This window comes from Macaca nemestrina, chromosome 8 (assembly GCF_043159975.1).
Source record: "Macaca nemestrina isolate mMacNem1 chromosome 8, mMacNem.hap1, whole genome shotgun sequence".
NCBI classification, from domain to species: Eukaryota; Metazoa; Chordata; class Mammalia; order Primates; family Cercopithecidae; genus Macaca; species Macaca nemestrina.
In genome coordinates this window covers 78128752-78144671 of record NC_092132.1, presented here as the reverse complement: position 1 = coordinate 78144671, position 15920 = coordinate 78128752, and the positions used below count along the sequence as shown (strand labels likewise).

Here is a 15920-nt window from a genome sequence, read left to right as displayed (position 1 = left end):
CCCAAGGAGCTGGAACTACAGGCACATGCCACTACGCCTGGCTAAATATTTGTATATTTTGTAGAGATGGGATTTTGCCATGTTTCCTAGTCTGGTCTCAAACTTCTGGCTCAAGTGATCCCAGCCCCACAAAGTGCTGGGATTACAGGCATGAGCCACCGTGGCCAGCCTCTTTTTTTTTTTTTTTTTTTTTTTTTTTTTAGATGGAGTCTTGCTGTTGCCCAGGCTGGAGTGCAGTGGTGCAATCTTGGCTCACTGCAAGCCCCACCTCCCGGGTTCATGCTATTTTCCTGCCTCAGCCTCCCGAGTAGCTGGGACTTCAGGTGCCCACCACCACACCCGGCTAATTTTGTTTTTGTATTTTTAGTCGAGACGGGGTTTCACCATGTTAGCCAGGATGGTCTTGATCTCCTGACCTTGTGATCCGCCCACCTTAGCCTCCGAAAGTGATGGGATTATAGGCATAAGCTACTGCGCCCGGCCTATTAGTTTCTTTTATGTTAAATATTTAATAACATTCAATTTTGATATTTTTGGTGTTTTTTGCATAATTTTGAGTTTTTTTGTGGTTTTCCTACAGATTAAAATTAATATCTTAATTTAAAATAAATGAGTTTAGTTTAAGGGCAACTTAATTTCAATGGTACACAAACCTTTTCTCTAATATAAAGTCATTCCTTTTGTCTACTTGATGCTATTGTTGACATACAAATCACACTATTATACATTTAAGTCTCTCAACACAGTTTTATAATTATTGCCTTATGAAGTTGTCTTTTATTTATTGATTGATTGATTTTTTGAGACAGGGCACAGGCCAGAGTGCAGCGGCATGATCATAGCTCACTGCAGCCTTGAACTCCTGAACTCAAACAATCTTCCCACCTCAGCCTCCTCAATAGCTGGGACTACAGGTGTATACCACCAATGCCCAGCTGATTAAAAAAAAATTTTTTTTTGTTTTGTTTTGGAGATAGGATCTCGCTGTGTCACCCAGGCTGGAGTGCAGTGGCATGATCATAGCTCACTGCAGCGTCAAACTCCTGGATTCAAGGGATCCTCCCACCTTAGGCTCCCAAGTAGCTACTACTCCCACTACGCCTAGCTAATTTTTTATTTTTTAAGTTTTTTGTAGAGACAGGCATCTCTCTTTGTATCCCAGGCTGGTCATGAACTCCTGGCCTCAAACCACTTGGTCTCCCAAAGTGCTAGGATTATAGATGTGAGCCATTGTGCCCATCCGTAGTTATCTTTTAAATCAAATAGAGAAGAATAAAGTTACAAACGTCTTTACATTTGTAATATCTTTTATATTTGCCCATGTAATTATCTTTACTGGTGTTCTTTATTTGTTTGTGCTTACTTCAATTGCTGTCAAGTGTTCTTTCATTTCAAGCTGAAGGACTCCCTTCAGTGTTTCTTATAGAACAGGTCTCTTAGTGATGACTTCTCTGAATTGTATTTAATAATGTCTTAATTTAGCTTTCATTTTTGAAGGATAATTTTGATAGTATGGAATTGTATTGGTTGGCATTCTTTATCTTTTAACACAATATGGCATCCCCTAGCCTTTATGGTTTCTGATAAGCTGTTAATCTTACTGAGGATTCCTTGTATGTGATGAATGGTTATTCTCTTGCTTTCAGGATTTCTCTTTGTCTTTATCTTTCAACTGTTTGACTGTATAGGTGTGGGTCCCTTTGAGTTTTTCTTACTTGGAGTTTGATGAGCTTATTGGATCTGTAGATAATATTTTTCATCAAATTTGGGATATTTTTGCCCATTATTTTTTCCAACATTCTCTGTGTCCCTTTCTCTGTGTCTTCTCTTCCTGAGACCCCCATTGGTACACATGATGGTGTGTCACAGAATATCCGAAGCTTTGTTCATTTTTCTTCAGTCTTTTTCTTTCTGTTCTAGACTGGGTAGTCTCAATTGACCTGTCTTCAGGTTCACTGATTGTTTCTTCTTCCTGCTCAGATGTGCTCTTGGCTCCCTTTTCTTTACAGTTATATTTTTCAGCTCTATCATTTTTATTTGGTTCTTTTACAAGTAATTTCTGTCTCTTTGTTGTTAATTTTATTTGGTAAACATTGTTTTCGCAATTTAATTCTTTTTTTGAGACAGAGTTTCACTCTTGTTGCCGAGGCTGGAGTGCAGTGGTGCAATGTCGGCTCACTGCAACCTCTGCCTCCCAGGTTCAAGTGATTGTCCTGCCTCAGCCTCCCGAGTAGCTGGGATTACAGGTATGCGCCACCAGGCCTGGCTAATTTTGTATTTTTACTAGAGACAGGGTTTTGCTATGTTGGTCAGGCTGGTCTCCAACTCCTGACCTCAGGTGATCTGCCCGCCTCGGCCTCTCAAAGTGCTGGGATTACAGGCGTGAGCCACTGTGCCCAGCCACTTTATTTCTTTAGACTTTTTTTTTTAGTTCTTTCAACATATTTCTAATAACTGAATAAAAATCTTTGTTGATTAAATACAAGGCATGGTATTCCTCTGAAATTTTCTGTTGACTTCTTTTTTCACTGTATGTATGGCTTATAATTCTCTATTTCTTTGCAAGTGTCATAATTTTTTTTGTGAAAACTGAACATTTAGGAAACATAGTGTGGCAACTGTGGAAATTAGATTCTCATCCTTGTGGTTTGTTGTTGTTGCTGTTTTCTAAGTACCCTTTGTAAAGTGTGTATTCTTTGTCATATGTGACCACTGAAGTCTCTGTTAGGATAGCTTAATAGTTCATGATTAGACTGAGATTTCTTTAAAAGCTTTGACCCAATAAACCTCCCAGCCTGTGCCAACTGGTTCTGTGTGTGTGTGCTGGGACATGCTTTTAGCTTTCACATCCCACTTGCACAGGGCCTCAATGCCAGCCAGAAATGAGAGGTGTTCTCAGAGCTTCCTCGGGCATCCGTATAATTGCACATGCATGTGGGTTTCTAAATTCTCAGGAATGTGTTGGAGTTTTTCAAGGCCTCATGGGCATGTTATTTCCCAGATTTTTCTTTTAATTTTATTGGTCAGCTTTTTGCTTGCTCTGGCTGGTATCACTGTTTTAGATAGCTATGATGTTAAGTAATTACTGCTGATTGTTTTATACAAAACCCCAGGATAGAGAGCTCTGAGTCTGGTAAAAATAAAGATAGACCCTGTGAATGGGGCTTTTCCTGGGAGCTGCCAGACAGGTCAAAAGTGAGATTTTTCTAGAGATTGGATTTTTGGGGAATTCCAGACCTATTCTACCTGTCCAGTGGATACTAGATTACTGGTTTTCACAGCAACTGTCTTTGGGCAGCGTTTAGATTTTAAGTTTATGATAGAGCTAAGGAGAAATTGAAAAGTAAAGGGCAAGTTCAAATGCCACAAAGTTTGTTTTTCTTACTGAAAACCAACCTTAACATAAAAACAAAAACTCTCCTTGGATTGTTCCAAGCCTTCCATGAATTTCCAAATTACTTAGCTCAGGCTGCTATAACAAAATATCATAGACTGGGTGGCTTAAACAACAGACATTTTTTCTTGGTTTTGGAGACATAGAAGTCCAGGATAAAGGTGTCAGCAGATTTGGTTCCTGATGAGGGCCCTTTTCCTGACTTTGTCATTGTATCCTCATGTAGTAGAGAGAGCAAGGTCTCTGGTCTTTCCCCCACTCCATTTCACCCCTCCCCAGTTTTTCTTAAGTACACTTAATCTCGTCACGAGGACTGTACCTTCCTAATCTCATCTAAACCTAATTACCTCTCATAGTCCCCAGCTCCAAATACCATCAGAATAGTACGCAGGGCTTTGATATAAGAACACAATTCAGTACATGGCACCAGAATTATTAAAAAGTTGGTTTTGACAATTTTGACTCGTGTTCTCGTTGCTTTAATGGAGTAGCAGGTTTTCTTAAAGTTCTTATTCTGCCATTCTAGAAGTGCTTTCTATAAATCAGTTTTATAACATTTTCATCCTTCCAATAAGATCCCTCATGCCCATTTATAGTTAATCCTAATTCCCATCCTCAGTATAGTTGTTTATAAGTTCTTTTCTGTTAAATTTTTCTGAAGGCCACATTAAAAAGTGTAAACTTGTTATAAAAGTTAGATAACTGAGTGACCAGCTGAATTATCTTACAAACCAATGACTTTCAAATATCTCTATTTGTTTCCAAGCATTTTAGCATGAGAGGTGGAAGGAACCTGTGACTCTGTGAGCTATTTTGATGTACACACAATCCGTCTTCTTTCCATTGACTTCATTAATTTAGCACACTTTATTTTTTGTATCATTTGAGAGGATGGTAAAGATTTTGATTAGCTTTCGTCTTTCATAAAGATGGGTGTGTTATTATATTTCTAGTGTAGCCACTAAAAGTATAGGAACAAAAGGTACAACTTACTACAGTAATAGAACAAAAAATTCAAAAAAGAAGAACCAAAATAGAATTGGGAAATTGTTTGTTTTATTAACTGTCTGATCTTTTTCAACTTTGGTGATGGAATAAGTTAAGAATTTGTTGGCTGGGTGCAGTGGCTCATGTTTGTAATCCCAGCACTTTGGGACACCAGGGTGGGTGGATCACCCGAGGTCAGGAGTTCAAAACCAGCCTGGTCAGCATGGTGAAACCCCATCTCAGATTAACTGGGTATGGTGGCACATGCCTGTAGTTCCAGCTATTCGGGAGGCTGAGACAGGAGAATCACTTGAACCTGAAAGGCGGAGGTTTCAGTGAGCCAAGATCACGCCTCTGCACTCCAGCCTGGGTGACTAGAGCGAGATGCCATCTCAAAAAAAAAAAAAAAAAAAAGCTTCTTGGCCGGATTCAGTCTTATACAGACTAATACAGAGTGTAGAATGAAGGAATACTCTCCAGTTACTATTATGAGACTTTCATAATCTTGATACTTAAACCTAATAAGACCAGTATGAAATGGAAAATTACAAGCTAGTTACACTCATTAGCACAGACACAAGAATCCTAAAACTGAACCTCAAAGTATAGAGAAAGGATTATTGATCTTGAATTAGAATTACTCTTGAATATAGGATGATTAAATGTAGTAGAGTATATCAGTTAAGAGCCTAGACTTCGGAGCCTGATTGCCTTGGTTTGAATCATACTTTTACCATGCATTAGCTTGAGGTATATTTCTTACTCCTATTCGTTGTCTGTTAATTGGGGTAATAATGATATCACCTCATAGGGTTTTTCTGATGATCGAATGGTTAAAATATGTAAAGTGTTTAGGACAGTGTCTGAATACTAGGAGCTAATTGGTGTTAGATTAAATCAACTACTGTAATCTACCATGTTAACAGAATAAAGAAGAAGGCTGTATGATATCCCAATAGGCAAAGAAAAACCATTAAAATAAATTCATTAGTAATTAAAAATGTAATAAAGTAGGTTAGAGGGGAGCCTATAAACATGAAAAACTTACATCATGTATTTTATTTAATGGTGATAGATTTAAAACATTCCTTTTGAGATTCTATCATTGCTTCCTTTCACAGGGCTTAATAATTTCAGCAAGGCCAAAAATAAGAGAAAGAAAGGAAGGAAGATAGGTACAAGGATTAGAAAGGAAGAGAGAAAACTGCTGTTATTTGCAAAAGAATATATGGTTAATATTGGAATTAATATGAAAGTTTTCACAGAATTACTGATTACAAAATCAATATATCAAAAGCAGTTGCAGGAAATGGAAGTTCCTTAAAAAGAATATGACACTGCGATTCCATTCCTAGTCATGTAATCAAAAGAAATAAAAATACATGTAGATGCAAAGACTTGGATGTGAATGTTTATAGCTGCGTTATTGATAATAGTCAAAAAGTGGAAACAATTCAAGTGTCCATCAGTGAGTGAATGGATAAACAAAATGTGTTATATTCATGCAATGAAGTACTATTCAGCAACAAAAAGTAATGAACTACTGATATAATACAGATGAACCTTATAAATGTTATGATAAATAAATCTATACATGTATACTATAGTGGTCCCATTTATATAAAATGTCCAGGAAGTGCAAATCTATAGAGACAGAAAGTAGGCTACTTAATTAATTACCTGGGGTTGGGGGTTGAGTAGGGGTTGATTGCATATGGGTATGAGGGATATTTTTGGGTTATAAAAATGTTCTAAAACTGGATTATGGTGATGGTTGCACAACTTTATAAATTTACTAAAAATCATTTAATTGTACACAGTTGACCCTCAATAACACAGGTTTAAACTGTATGAGTCCACCTACATGTAGATTTTTTTCAACCAACTGCAATAGAAAGTACAATAAATAAAGTGAGATGTGAAATCCATGTATGTGGAGGGCCTACTTTTCTTATGTGGGAGTTCCATAGGGCTCACTTTGGGACTTGAGTATACTCTGATTTTGGTATAGGCAGAGAGTCCTGGAAACAATCCCACAGAGATACCAAGGGATGACTGTACTTAATACCCTAATCATTTCCTTCCTTTCATCCTGATCTGACTACATAAATCCTTAAACCCCCTTTTTGGGGGAGTCAGGGAGGAGTTGATAGATAAAGGTTAAGAATTTGGGTCTGTGAGTATGTGGGCGATATAGACAGGAGGGATCATGAGTGAAATAGATATTGAGAGAACCAATCCACCATATAATTTATAAACAGTATATTTTGAGAGAATGAGTTTACTCACATAGACCCTCTCAACCTTGTTTATTCATTTATCCAAAAAGAGCCCCCTTGCTCTGAAAAAATAAAAAGTCAGTTAGGAACTATTTGATCTAGTTTACCTCATCTTCCCTTTTACCTACTCATAATCCAATGTGATAGTATACACAAACATACTTGTTTATCTTAATAAAAGATTGTAAGTAAGTTAGAAAAGGTAAATACACAATGGAACTGATTTTTTAAAGCAGTGATATTTTTGGAGAAGAGAAAGCTTTTTTAAAATTTTAAAATCAGGCTGGGCGCGGTGGCTAATGCTTATAATCCCAGCACTTTGGGAGGCTGAGGCGGGTGGATCACTTGAGGCCAGGAGTTCAAGACCAGCCTGGCCAACATGGTGAAACCCCGTCTCTACTAAAAATACGAAAATTAGCCGGGTGTGGTGGCGGGCACTTGTGGTACCAGCTACTCGGGAGGCTGAGGCAGGAGAATTGCTTGAACCCGGGAGGCGGATGTTGCAGTGAACGGAGATGGCACCATCGCTTTCTAGCCTGGGCGACAAGAGTGAAACTCCATCTCAAAACAAAACAAAACAAAAAATTATAAAATCGATATTTGAATTTATCTTTTATAATGTAGATTTCTAAAATGTTTTACTGCCTTCAAAGTCAGTATATTCCTGTACTTAAACATGTGTTATGTTGGCTGGGTGCAGTGACTCACGCCTGTAATCCCAGCACTTTGGGAGGCTAAGGCAGGAAGATCACTTGAGCTTAGGAGTTCAAGACCAGCCTGGGCAATGTAGGAAGACTTCGTTTCTAAAAAAAGTGAGCCGGGTGTGGTGACGTGCACCTATACCCTTAGCCACTTGAAAGGCTGAGGTTGAAGGATCACTTGATTCCAGGAGATCAAGGCTGCAGTGAGCTATGGTGGCGCCACTGCACTACAGCTTGGGTGACGAAGTAGGACCCTGTCTCAAAAAAAACCAAAAAAACAGCACTTTATTGCTTGTGATTTATATAACAAGAATATGTTTAAAATTTTTTCTTTTATGTTTCCTTGTGAGTTTTTCAAAAATTTTAATTTTATTTGAGATAGTCAGACTTTTTCCTGTAATTACATTGTTTTATTCTTGAAATAGCTAAGAAGTAATTTTATTAGTAAATCATTTAAAAATAAATTGTTAGTTATTGTGTTACTTGAGGGACTTTGGCTGTGTTATTATTTCTGTATGTTCAGGAAACTGCCTAAGTCACATGTGTACTGTTCAATGAATTACCACAAACCTTTTTCACTCCTGTGTAACTATTACCTAGGTTAAGAAATAGATGCAGTAAATTTGAAAGTTGCAAGGATTGTCAAAACAAAGGCAGAAAGGAGCTAAGGAAAGGGCCACTTACTTAAGGATTCCTCTTTAGCCTATAGAGAAATATCCTTCTGTATTTTTAAATGTAGTTATATGCCATGCTATTTCAAAAAACTGTTGTGTTTTCTTCTTGCTTTGACATCGATGGATTTAAATTATTTATTGTGTATTTGATGTAGGAATACGGTCGGACAGAATGAACTGAAGATTACAAGTGATCAAGTGATAAATTCAGGATTGATTTTTGAAGATAAACCAAAACCTTCCAAACAGTCACTTCAGTCTTACCAAGAGGCTTTGCAGCAGCAGGTATTGATTCATTTACTCATTTACTGTTGAACATCTTAAGTGTATGCATGGTGTGGTCCCTTAGAGCTCAGAGTGTGGCAGGGGAGGGGAAAAAAACAGTTAATTATAATTCAAAATGCTGATTTTTGAAGTGGATACAGTAAAATGCTCTTGGAAGCATAGGATAGGAAAAATAATTGCCTGGGGCAGTTGGGAGAACTTCACGCAGTGGCTGATATTTGAGCTGCATGTTGTGCAATGAATACATTAGAAGTTGCTGGTGTATACAGAGAATGGAATTGGTGTGGAAGAAGGGGCTGGAGGGTTAGATTGTTCTAGTAGATTGTGAAGGACTAGCTAATAAGGGGTTTTCAGTTTCATCTGGTTATGGGCAGCTGAAGGAAGGAAATTTTAAGCCAAGAAAAGTATGAAAGGATTGGTTGCTTTGAGCAGATTTATCTTTTATGAAGATAATTGGTTGTGATTTGGACAATTGGGAAGAGATGTGGCAGGGAAATTATTTAGTAGATAGTCCAATAAGGAGGTGATGAGGCCCTGAACCAGATGGGGATGTTGGGGAAGACATCTAAGAGACAATTCTCAGGTTTCATTGACAGGACTTAGATATAGGGAGGGAGAAATAACAGAGGGTTTGAAGATGATTCCTAGGAGAATAATGAGGCTATAAACCAAAATAGAGAAAACAGGAAGTAGTTCATGTTTACAGAGGAGGATAATGGATTATTTTGTAGTTTGTAATATTTGCAGAGAATTTAAGAGTAACTATCAAATGTGTGGGGTTCTTTGTGGGAATTCCCTTACCCTCTGAGAGGGCCCTGGGACTCTAACTTAGTTACTTTTCTATAGAATTCCACTTGGATTTCTTTTAAAAGTACTTTTGTTCAATTTTTACATGGGCAACTTTCTTGAAAGATTTTTAAAATTACAGAATTACCAAAAATTTTTGTATGTTAGGATTCTACAAATAAAAGACTGAATTTTAAATTCAGAATCTGTTTTTGAATGAGCATGTTAAAAACACCACTGACAAAACTAGATTTTTCGACGATAGAGGTCTATTTGATGTGTGTGATGACTTCTTTGGCTGTGCTGGAGCAAAAGGTTGCTTAAATTTACTGTGCATATAGTTATGAGTTTAAAAGTGACTTTCCAAAATGTAGACACTTGTTTATTGTCTATCCGTATGTCTCTACAGAACAACCCTGTGCTTATACTTAGTGATGATAAGAATCCGTTTGTTTTTTTACTGAATACAGCTTTACAGAAATATTGCAGGTTTGGTTACAGACCACCGCAATAAAGCAAATATCACAATGAAATGATTCACATGAATTTTTGGTTTCCCAGTGCACGTAGAGTTAATCTTTACACTATACTGTGGTCTGTTAAGGTGCAACATGTCTTAAGGTACGTAAACTTAATTTAAAAATACCGTATTGCTAAAAAAAATTTAGCAAGTCATAATCCTTTTGCTGGTGGAGAGTCTTGCCTCAATATTGATGGCTGCTGACCGATCAGGGTGGCAGTTGCTGAAGATTGGATGGCTGTGGCAATTTCTTAAAATGAGACAACAGTGAAATTTGCTGCATCAGTTGACTCCATTCATAAAAGATTTCTCTAGGATACGATGCTATTTGATACCATTTTATCCTCAGTACACCTTCTTTCAAAGTTTGGAGTCCTCTCAAAACCCTGCTGATGCTTTATCAACTTAGTTTATGTAATGTTCTAAATCTTTGTTGTCATCTCAACAATATTCACAACATATTCACCAAGAGGAGACTCCATCTCAAGAAACCACTTTCTTTGCTTATTCGTAAGAAGCAACTCCTCATCCATTGAAATTTCATCATGAGATTGCAGCAATTCTCTCAAGTCTTCCATGCCTCACTTCTAATTCCAGTTCTCTTACTATTTCTTCCACATCTGCAGTTACTTCTACCACTGAAGTCTTGAATCCCTCAAAGTCATCCATGAGGGTTAGAGTCAACTTCTTTCGAACTTCTGATACTGTTGATATTTTGACTTCCTTCCATGACTCACAAATGTTCTTGATGGCATCTGGAATGGTAAATTCTCTCCAGAGGGCTTTCAGTTTAGATTTCCCAGATCCATCAGAGGAATTACTGTTTGTGGCAACTATAGCTTTATGAAACATATTTCCTGAACAGTAAGAATTCAGTGTTAAAATTACTCCATGAGTTAATGGGCTACAGAATGGATATTGTATTAGCAAGCATGACAACAACGTTAATCATCTTGTATATCTAGCTCTTGATTGACCAGATGCATTGTCAATGAGCAGTAATATTTTGAAAGGAATCTCTCTTTTTTTTTTTTTTTAGTAGTAAGTCTCAACAGTGGACTTAAAATACTCAGTAAACCATTCTTGAAACAGTTGTGCAGCAATCCAGGCTTTGTTGTTTCCTTTCTAGAGCATAGGCAGAGTAGATTTAGCAGCATCCTTTTTTTTTTTTTTTTTTGAGACGGAATCTCACACTGTTTCCCAGGCTGGAGTGCAGTGGTGCGATCTCAGCTCACTGCAAGCTCTGCCTCCCAGGTTCACGCCATTCTTCTGCCTCAGCCTCCCGAGTAGCTGGGACTATAGGCGTCCGCCACCACACCTGGATAATTTTTTTTTTTTTTTTTGTATTTTTAGTAGAGACAGGGTTTCACCGTGTTAGCCAGGGTGGTCTCCATCTCCTGACCTCGTTATCCACCTGCCTCGGCCTCCCAGAGTGCTGGGATTACAGGCGTGAGCCACCATGCCTGGCTGATTTAGCATCATTCTTAAGGGCCCTAAGGTTTTCAGAATGGTATGTTAGCATTGGCTTCAACTTAAAGTCACCAGCTGCATTAGCTTCTAATGAGAGAGTCAGCCTGTCCTTTGAAGCTTGAAACCAGACATTGACTTCTCTTTACTAGCTATGAAAGTCTTCTTTTAATACAAGGCTGTTTTGTCTCCATTGAATATCTGTTGTTTAGTGGAACCACCTTCATCAGTTATCTGAGCTAGACTTTCTGGGTAACTTGCTGCAGCTTCTCCATCAGCACTTGCCGCCTCATGTTGTACTTTTTTATTTTTATTTTTGTTTTGAGACAAAGTCGCACTCTGTCGCCCAGCCTAGGGTGGAGTACAGTGGCACGATCTTGGCTCACTGCAACCTCCTCCTCAGCCTCCCGAGTAGCTGGGACTGCAGGCACCCACAATCACGCCCAGCTAATTTTTTTTTCTTTTCTTTTTTTTTGTATTTTTAGTAGAGGTGCAGTTTCGCTATATTGGTCAGGGTGGTCTCGAACTCCTGATCTCAGGTGATCCGCCCACCTCGGCCTCCCAAAGTTTTGGGATTACAAGTGTGAGCCCGGCCCATGTTGTACTTTTATGTTATAGAGATGGCAGCTTTCCCCCAACTTCATGAACCAACCTCTGCTAACTTGCAGGTTTTCTTCTGCTTCCTCACTTCTCTCAGCCTTCATAGAATTGAAAAAAGTTAGGGCCTTGCTCTCGTTTAGGCTTTGGCTTAAGGAAATCCTGGGCTGGTTTGATCTTCTATTTAGACCACTAAAACTTTCTCTATAACAGCAATAAGGCTGTTTCACTTTCTTATCATTCATGTGTTTACTGGAGTAGCACTTTTAATTTTCTTCAAGAATTCTTCCTGTGCATTTACAACTGGGCAAAGTGTTTATTTAGCATAGGAGGCCTAGCTTTCAGCCTATCTATGCATTTGACAAGCCTTTTCCACTAAGCTTAGTCATTTCTCACTTTTGATTTAAAGTGAGAGGTGTGACTCTTTCATTCACTCAAACACTTACATGCCATCGTAGGGTTATTAATTGGCCTAACTTCAGTATTCTATCAGGGAAAAGAGAGACCCAAGGAGAGGGAAAGAGACAGGGGAATGGCTGATTGGTAGAATAGTCAGAATCATATGACATTTATCCATTAAATTTGCCATCTTTTGTGTGTGTGATTCATGGCGCCCCAAAACAATTACAATAGTAACACTAAAGATCACCAATTACAGATCACCATAACAGATACAATAATAATTTTAAAAGTTTGAAATATTGTGAGAATTACCAAAATGTGACACAGAGACATAAAATTATCCCATGCTGTTAGAAAAATGTTACTGATAGACCTCCTCAGTTCAGGGTTGCCATAAACCTTCAATTTGTAAAATATGCAATGTCTGTAGCCGGGCGTGGTGGCTCACGCCTGTAATCCCAGCACTTTGGGAGGCTGAGGTGGGTGGATCACGAGGTCAGGAGGTCGAGACCATCCTGGCTAACATGGTGAAACCCTGTCTCTACTAAAAATACAAAAAATAGCTGGGCATGGTTGGGGGCTCCTGTAGTCCCAGCTACTCCAGAGGCTGGGGCAGGACAGTGACGTGAACCCGGGAAGCAGAGCTCGCAGTGAGCCGAGATCGTGCCACTGCACTCCAGCCTGGGCGACAGAGCGAAACTCCGTCTCAAAAAAAGAAAAAAAATTCAACGTCTGCAAAGCACAATAAAGTGCAGCACAATAAAATGAGGTATGCCTGTATTTAATGTTGCCAAGCATTCCCCAGAGAGCATTGATCCTCCAACCTCAGAATTTTGAGAATAGAGTTTGCCTAGGGAAAGTAGGTCTGGTAAGGTTGAGGGTAGACTTTGTGGCTGGGCATTCCCCTTGAAAGGATAGATGAAAAAGGAACATAGGGAGATCTGATGGTCCCATGGAACTGTCAGGGTTAGAGAGGGAATGGCTCAGTTAGACACTGGGGGAGGGAAGGAGGAGTTAGTTGAGTCTGAAATAGCCTTAGTGGCTGGAAAGTCATTTGGTGTATATAGAGGAACAGGGGCTATGTATTCTAGCCATTGAATTATTTTTATTTTTAATGTTGTTTAATTATTTAGAGACAGTGTCTTGCATAATGTTGCCCAAGCTGAAGTGCAGGGGCATAATGGCTCACTACAAACTCCACCTCCTGGGTTCAAGCAATTCTTGTTCCTCAACCATGCAAGTAACTGGGATTACAGATGTGCGCAACCACACTCGGCTAATTTTTGTATTTTTAGTAGAGACGGGGTTTTGCCATGTTGGCCAGGCTGGTCTTGAACTCTTGACCTTGCGTGATCTGCCCACCTTGACCTCCGTAGGCATGAGCCACCACACCTGGCCTAAAGTATTTTTACATTGAGTATTACGTATTTGTGATTTTAATCTTTGTAGGGGAGTATACTGAAAAAAAAAATTTTTTTTTTCATTTTCTAACAAAAAGTAACATCTGGTATTACTAACTTCTTGTATTGGAATACTTGTCAGCATTTATTTTAAATATGTTTTATGTTGTCAAGATTCGGGAAAGAGAAGAAAGAAGGAAGAAAGAACGTGAAGAAAAAGAAGAATATGAAGCTAAATTAGAAGCTGAAATGAGAACATATAATCCCTGGGGAAAAGGTGGAGGTGGTGCTCCTCTCAGGGATACAAAAGGAAATCTGATAAGTATGTTATTTCCACTGACTTGTTTTTAAAATAAGCTAAATTATTTTTAACTTTTTAAAAGACTGGGGAGTAGAAAAAAGTAGGAATCATAGCCTCTATAGCAAGGTACGTATGTAACTTAATGCATATGAGGTATTTTGAGAATAAATATAACAGAGGCTAGAACGCATTTCTTCTCAGAATACTATTCATTTGTTTTTATTGTAAATATTTCATCCTCTGATGTTGATAACCCAGCTGCAGAGAAAAGCTCATGTTAGTTGATAAATTGTTACTGAAACTGGTTCTTAGAATATTTTGTTTCCTCATAAAAAATGATAAAACCCATATTACAAGTTAAAAACTAGTAAGATGTCTTAGAAATAAAGGATCTAAAACAGTTTTGGGAGGGGATTTTGTGTTTAATTTATATATGCAATATACCTGCTCATTGCAAGAATTCCTTTGGGAAAAAAAAAAGACATGATCATAGAAATTTTCTAGCAGGTTTCATAGTTTGTTGATTTATCTTTCAATTATGTACTCTCAAAAATGTTTGATCTAGTAATCACACAACAAATACTTCGAAAGAGTGGCTTTATACAACTTGTTATATACAGTTGTCTGTTGGTACCTGTGGAACATTGGTTCCAGGATCTCCTGTGAATACCCAAATCCACAGATGCTCAAGTTCCTGATATAAAATTGGTAAAGCGTTTGCACATAACCTATACATGTCCTCCTGTATACTTTAAATCATCTCCAGATTACTTGTAATACCTAATACAGTGAAAATGCTATGTAAATAGTTGTGATCTTATATTAATTAGAGAATAATGACAAGAAAAAAAGACTTTTTACAATTTCAGCACAGATGCAAGCCTCCATTTTTTTGTTTTTTAATGTTTTTGAATTGTGGTCGATTGAATCCACAGATGTGGAACCTGCAGTTACAAAGGGCTGTTGTATATATTAGGATGGTCTCTGTTTAAGGTTTAGTTAAGCAGAATAAAAGTAGATCAAAGAGATACACATTTCATGTTCTTTAGGTATTATATATTGTAGGAATAGATGAGTGATAGAATCGAAAGATTGGATGTTGAGTTAGAATTCTTATGTATTATGCCTTTGCTTCTTTGTTAAATATTGTTTTTCTTAAAAGATATATTTGAGGCCCACTTTAATTTACTTTAATTTAATTAATTTTTTTGAGACAGAGTTTCACTCTGTCACCCAGGCTGGAATGCAATGGCACCATCTTGGTTCACTGCAACCTCTGCCTCCCAGGTTGAAGCAATTCTTCTGCTTCAACCTCCCAAGTAACTGGGATTTATAGGCATGCACCATCATGCCCGGCTAATTTTTGTGTTTTTATTAGAGATGGGATTTCACCATGTTGGTCAGGCCGGTCTCAAACTCCTGACCTCAGTATTTCACCCACCTCAGCCTCCCAAAGTGCTGGGATTACAGGTGTGAGCCACTGTGCCCGGCCTACTTTAATTTTAATAGGTCTTTTTTTCTTCCCAAAAGATTTGTTCCTTTCCTATCTTCCTCTCATGAATAATTTTCTCACAGTTTTGAAATAGTGGAATTCTTATTACTTTCTTTATTGATGAAATGATTTTAGATGATGCCTAGCTAACATTTCTTATTTTAATAGTTAAGTGTTTACTTGAAAATATATTAGAAAAACACAAGTTTTCCATTTATGAATGGTGCTATAATATTTTCTTTTAAACTACAGGTATTGAAGTGAAGGTATTAGTCCAGGCATTTAATGGAAAGTGCTGTAATAAACCCAAATTCTTAGAAGCTTAAGGGCCTCTCTTGTTAGGCATCCATTTTTGTTCCACTCTGATGCTGTTTGGGTGGTTCTCCTCCAAGAAGTGACTCAGGGATCCATTGTTTCATTCCTTCATTTTAGAGTCCTTTTCTTCTTGTCCAGGGACAAATTGAGGATTTTGTTGGGTCCTGGCCTGGATGTGGAGGAAGATCACTTTTGCCTTCATTCCATTGTTCAGACCTAGTTATGGGGTCTAACCTAACTGTTTGGGAGACTGGGAAGTTTAACTTTCTTTATGCTCAGGAGAAGGACATGGGATTAATAGCCATATGGGCAATCTTTGC

At 38.1% G+C, this 15920-nt stretch overlaps 1 protein-coding gene across 23 annotated transcripts in view; it reads left to right on the top strand.

Moving 5' to 3' along the window:
• The window catches only part of LOC105482167 (centrosome and spindle pole associated protein 1), a 160637-nt gene that overhangs the window by 60655 nt on the left and 84062 nt on the right, over window positions 1-15920 (top strand). For all 23 annotated transcript variants that reach the window (XR_011606966.1, XM_071068153.1, XM_011742146.3 and 20 more), the window contains 2 exons: window positions 8191-8320; window positions 13667-13814. Coding sequence is in view for 22 of the 23 variants with exons in the window: in XM_071068153.1 (XP_070924254.1) it covers window positions 8191-8320; window positions 13667-13814 (278 nt within the window). In the remaining variant the exon portion in view is untranslated. The remainder of the gene's footprint in view (window positions 1-8190; window positions 8321-13666; window positions 13815-15920) is intronic.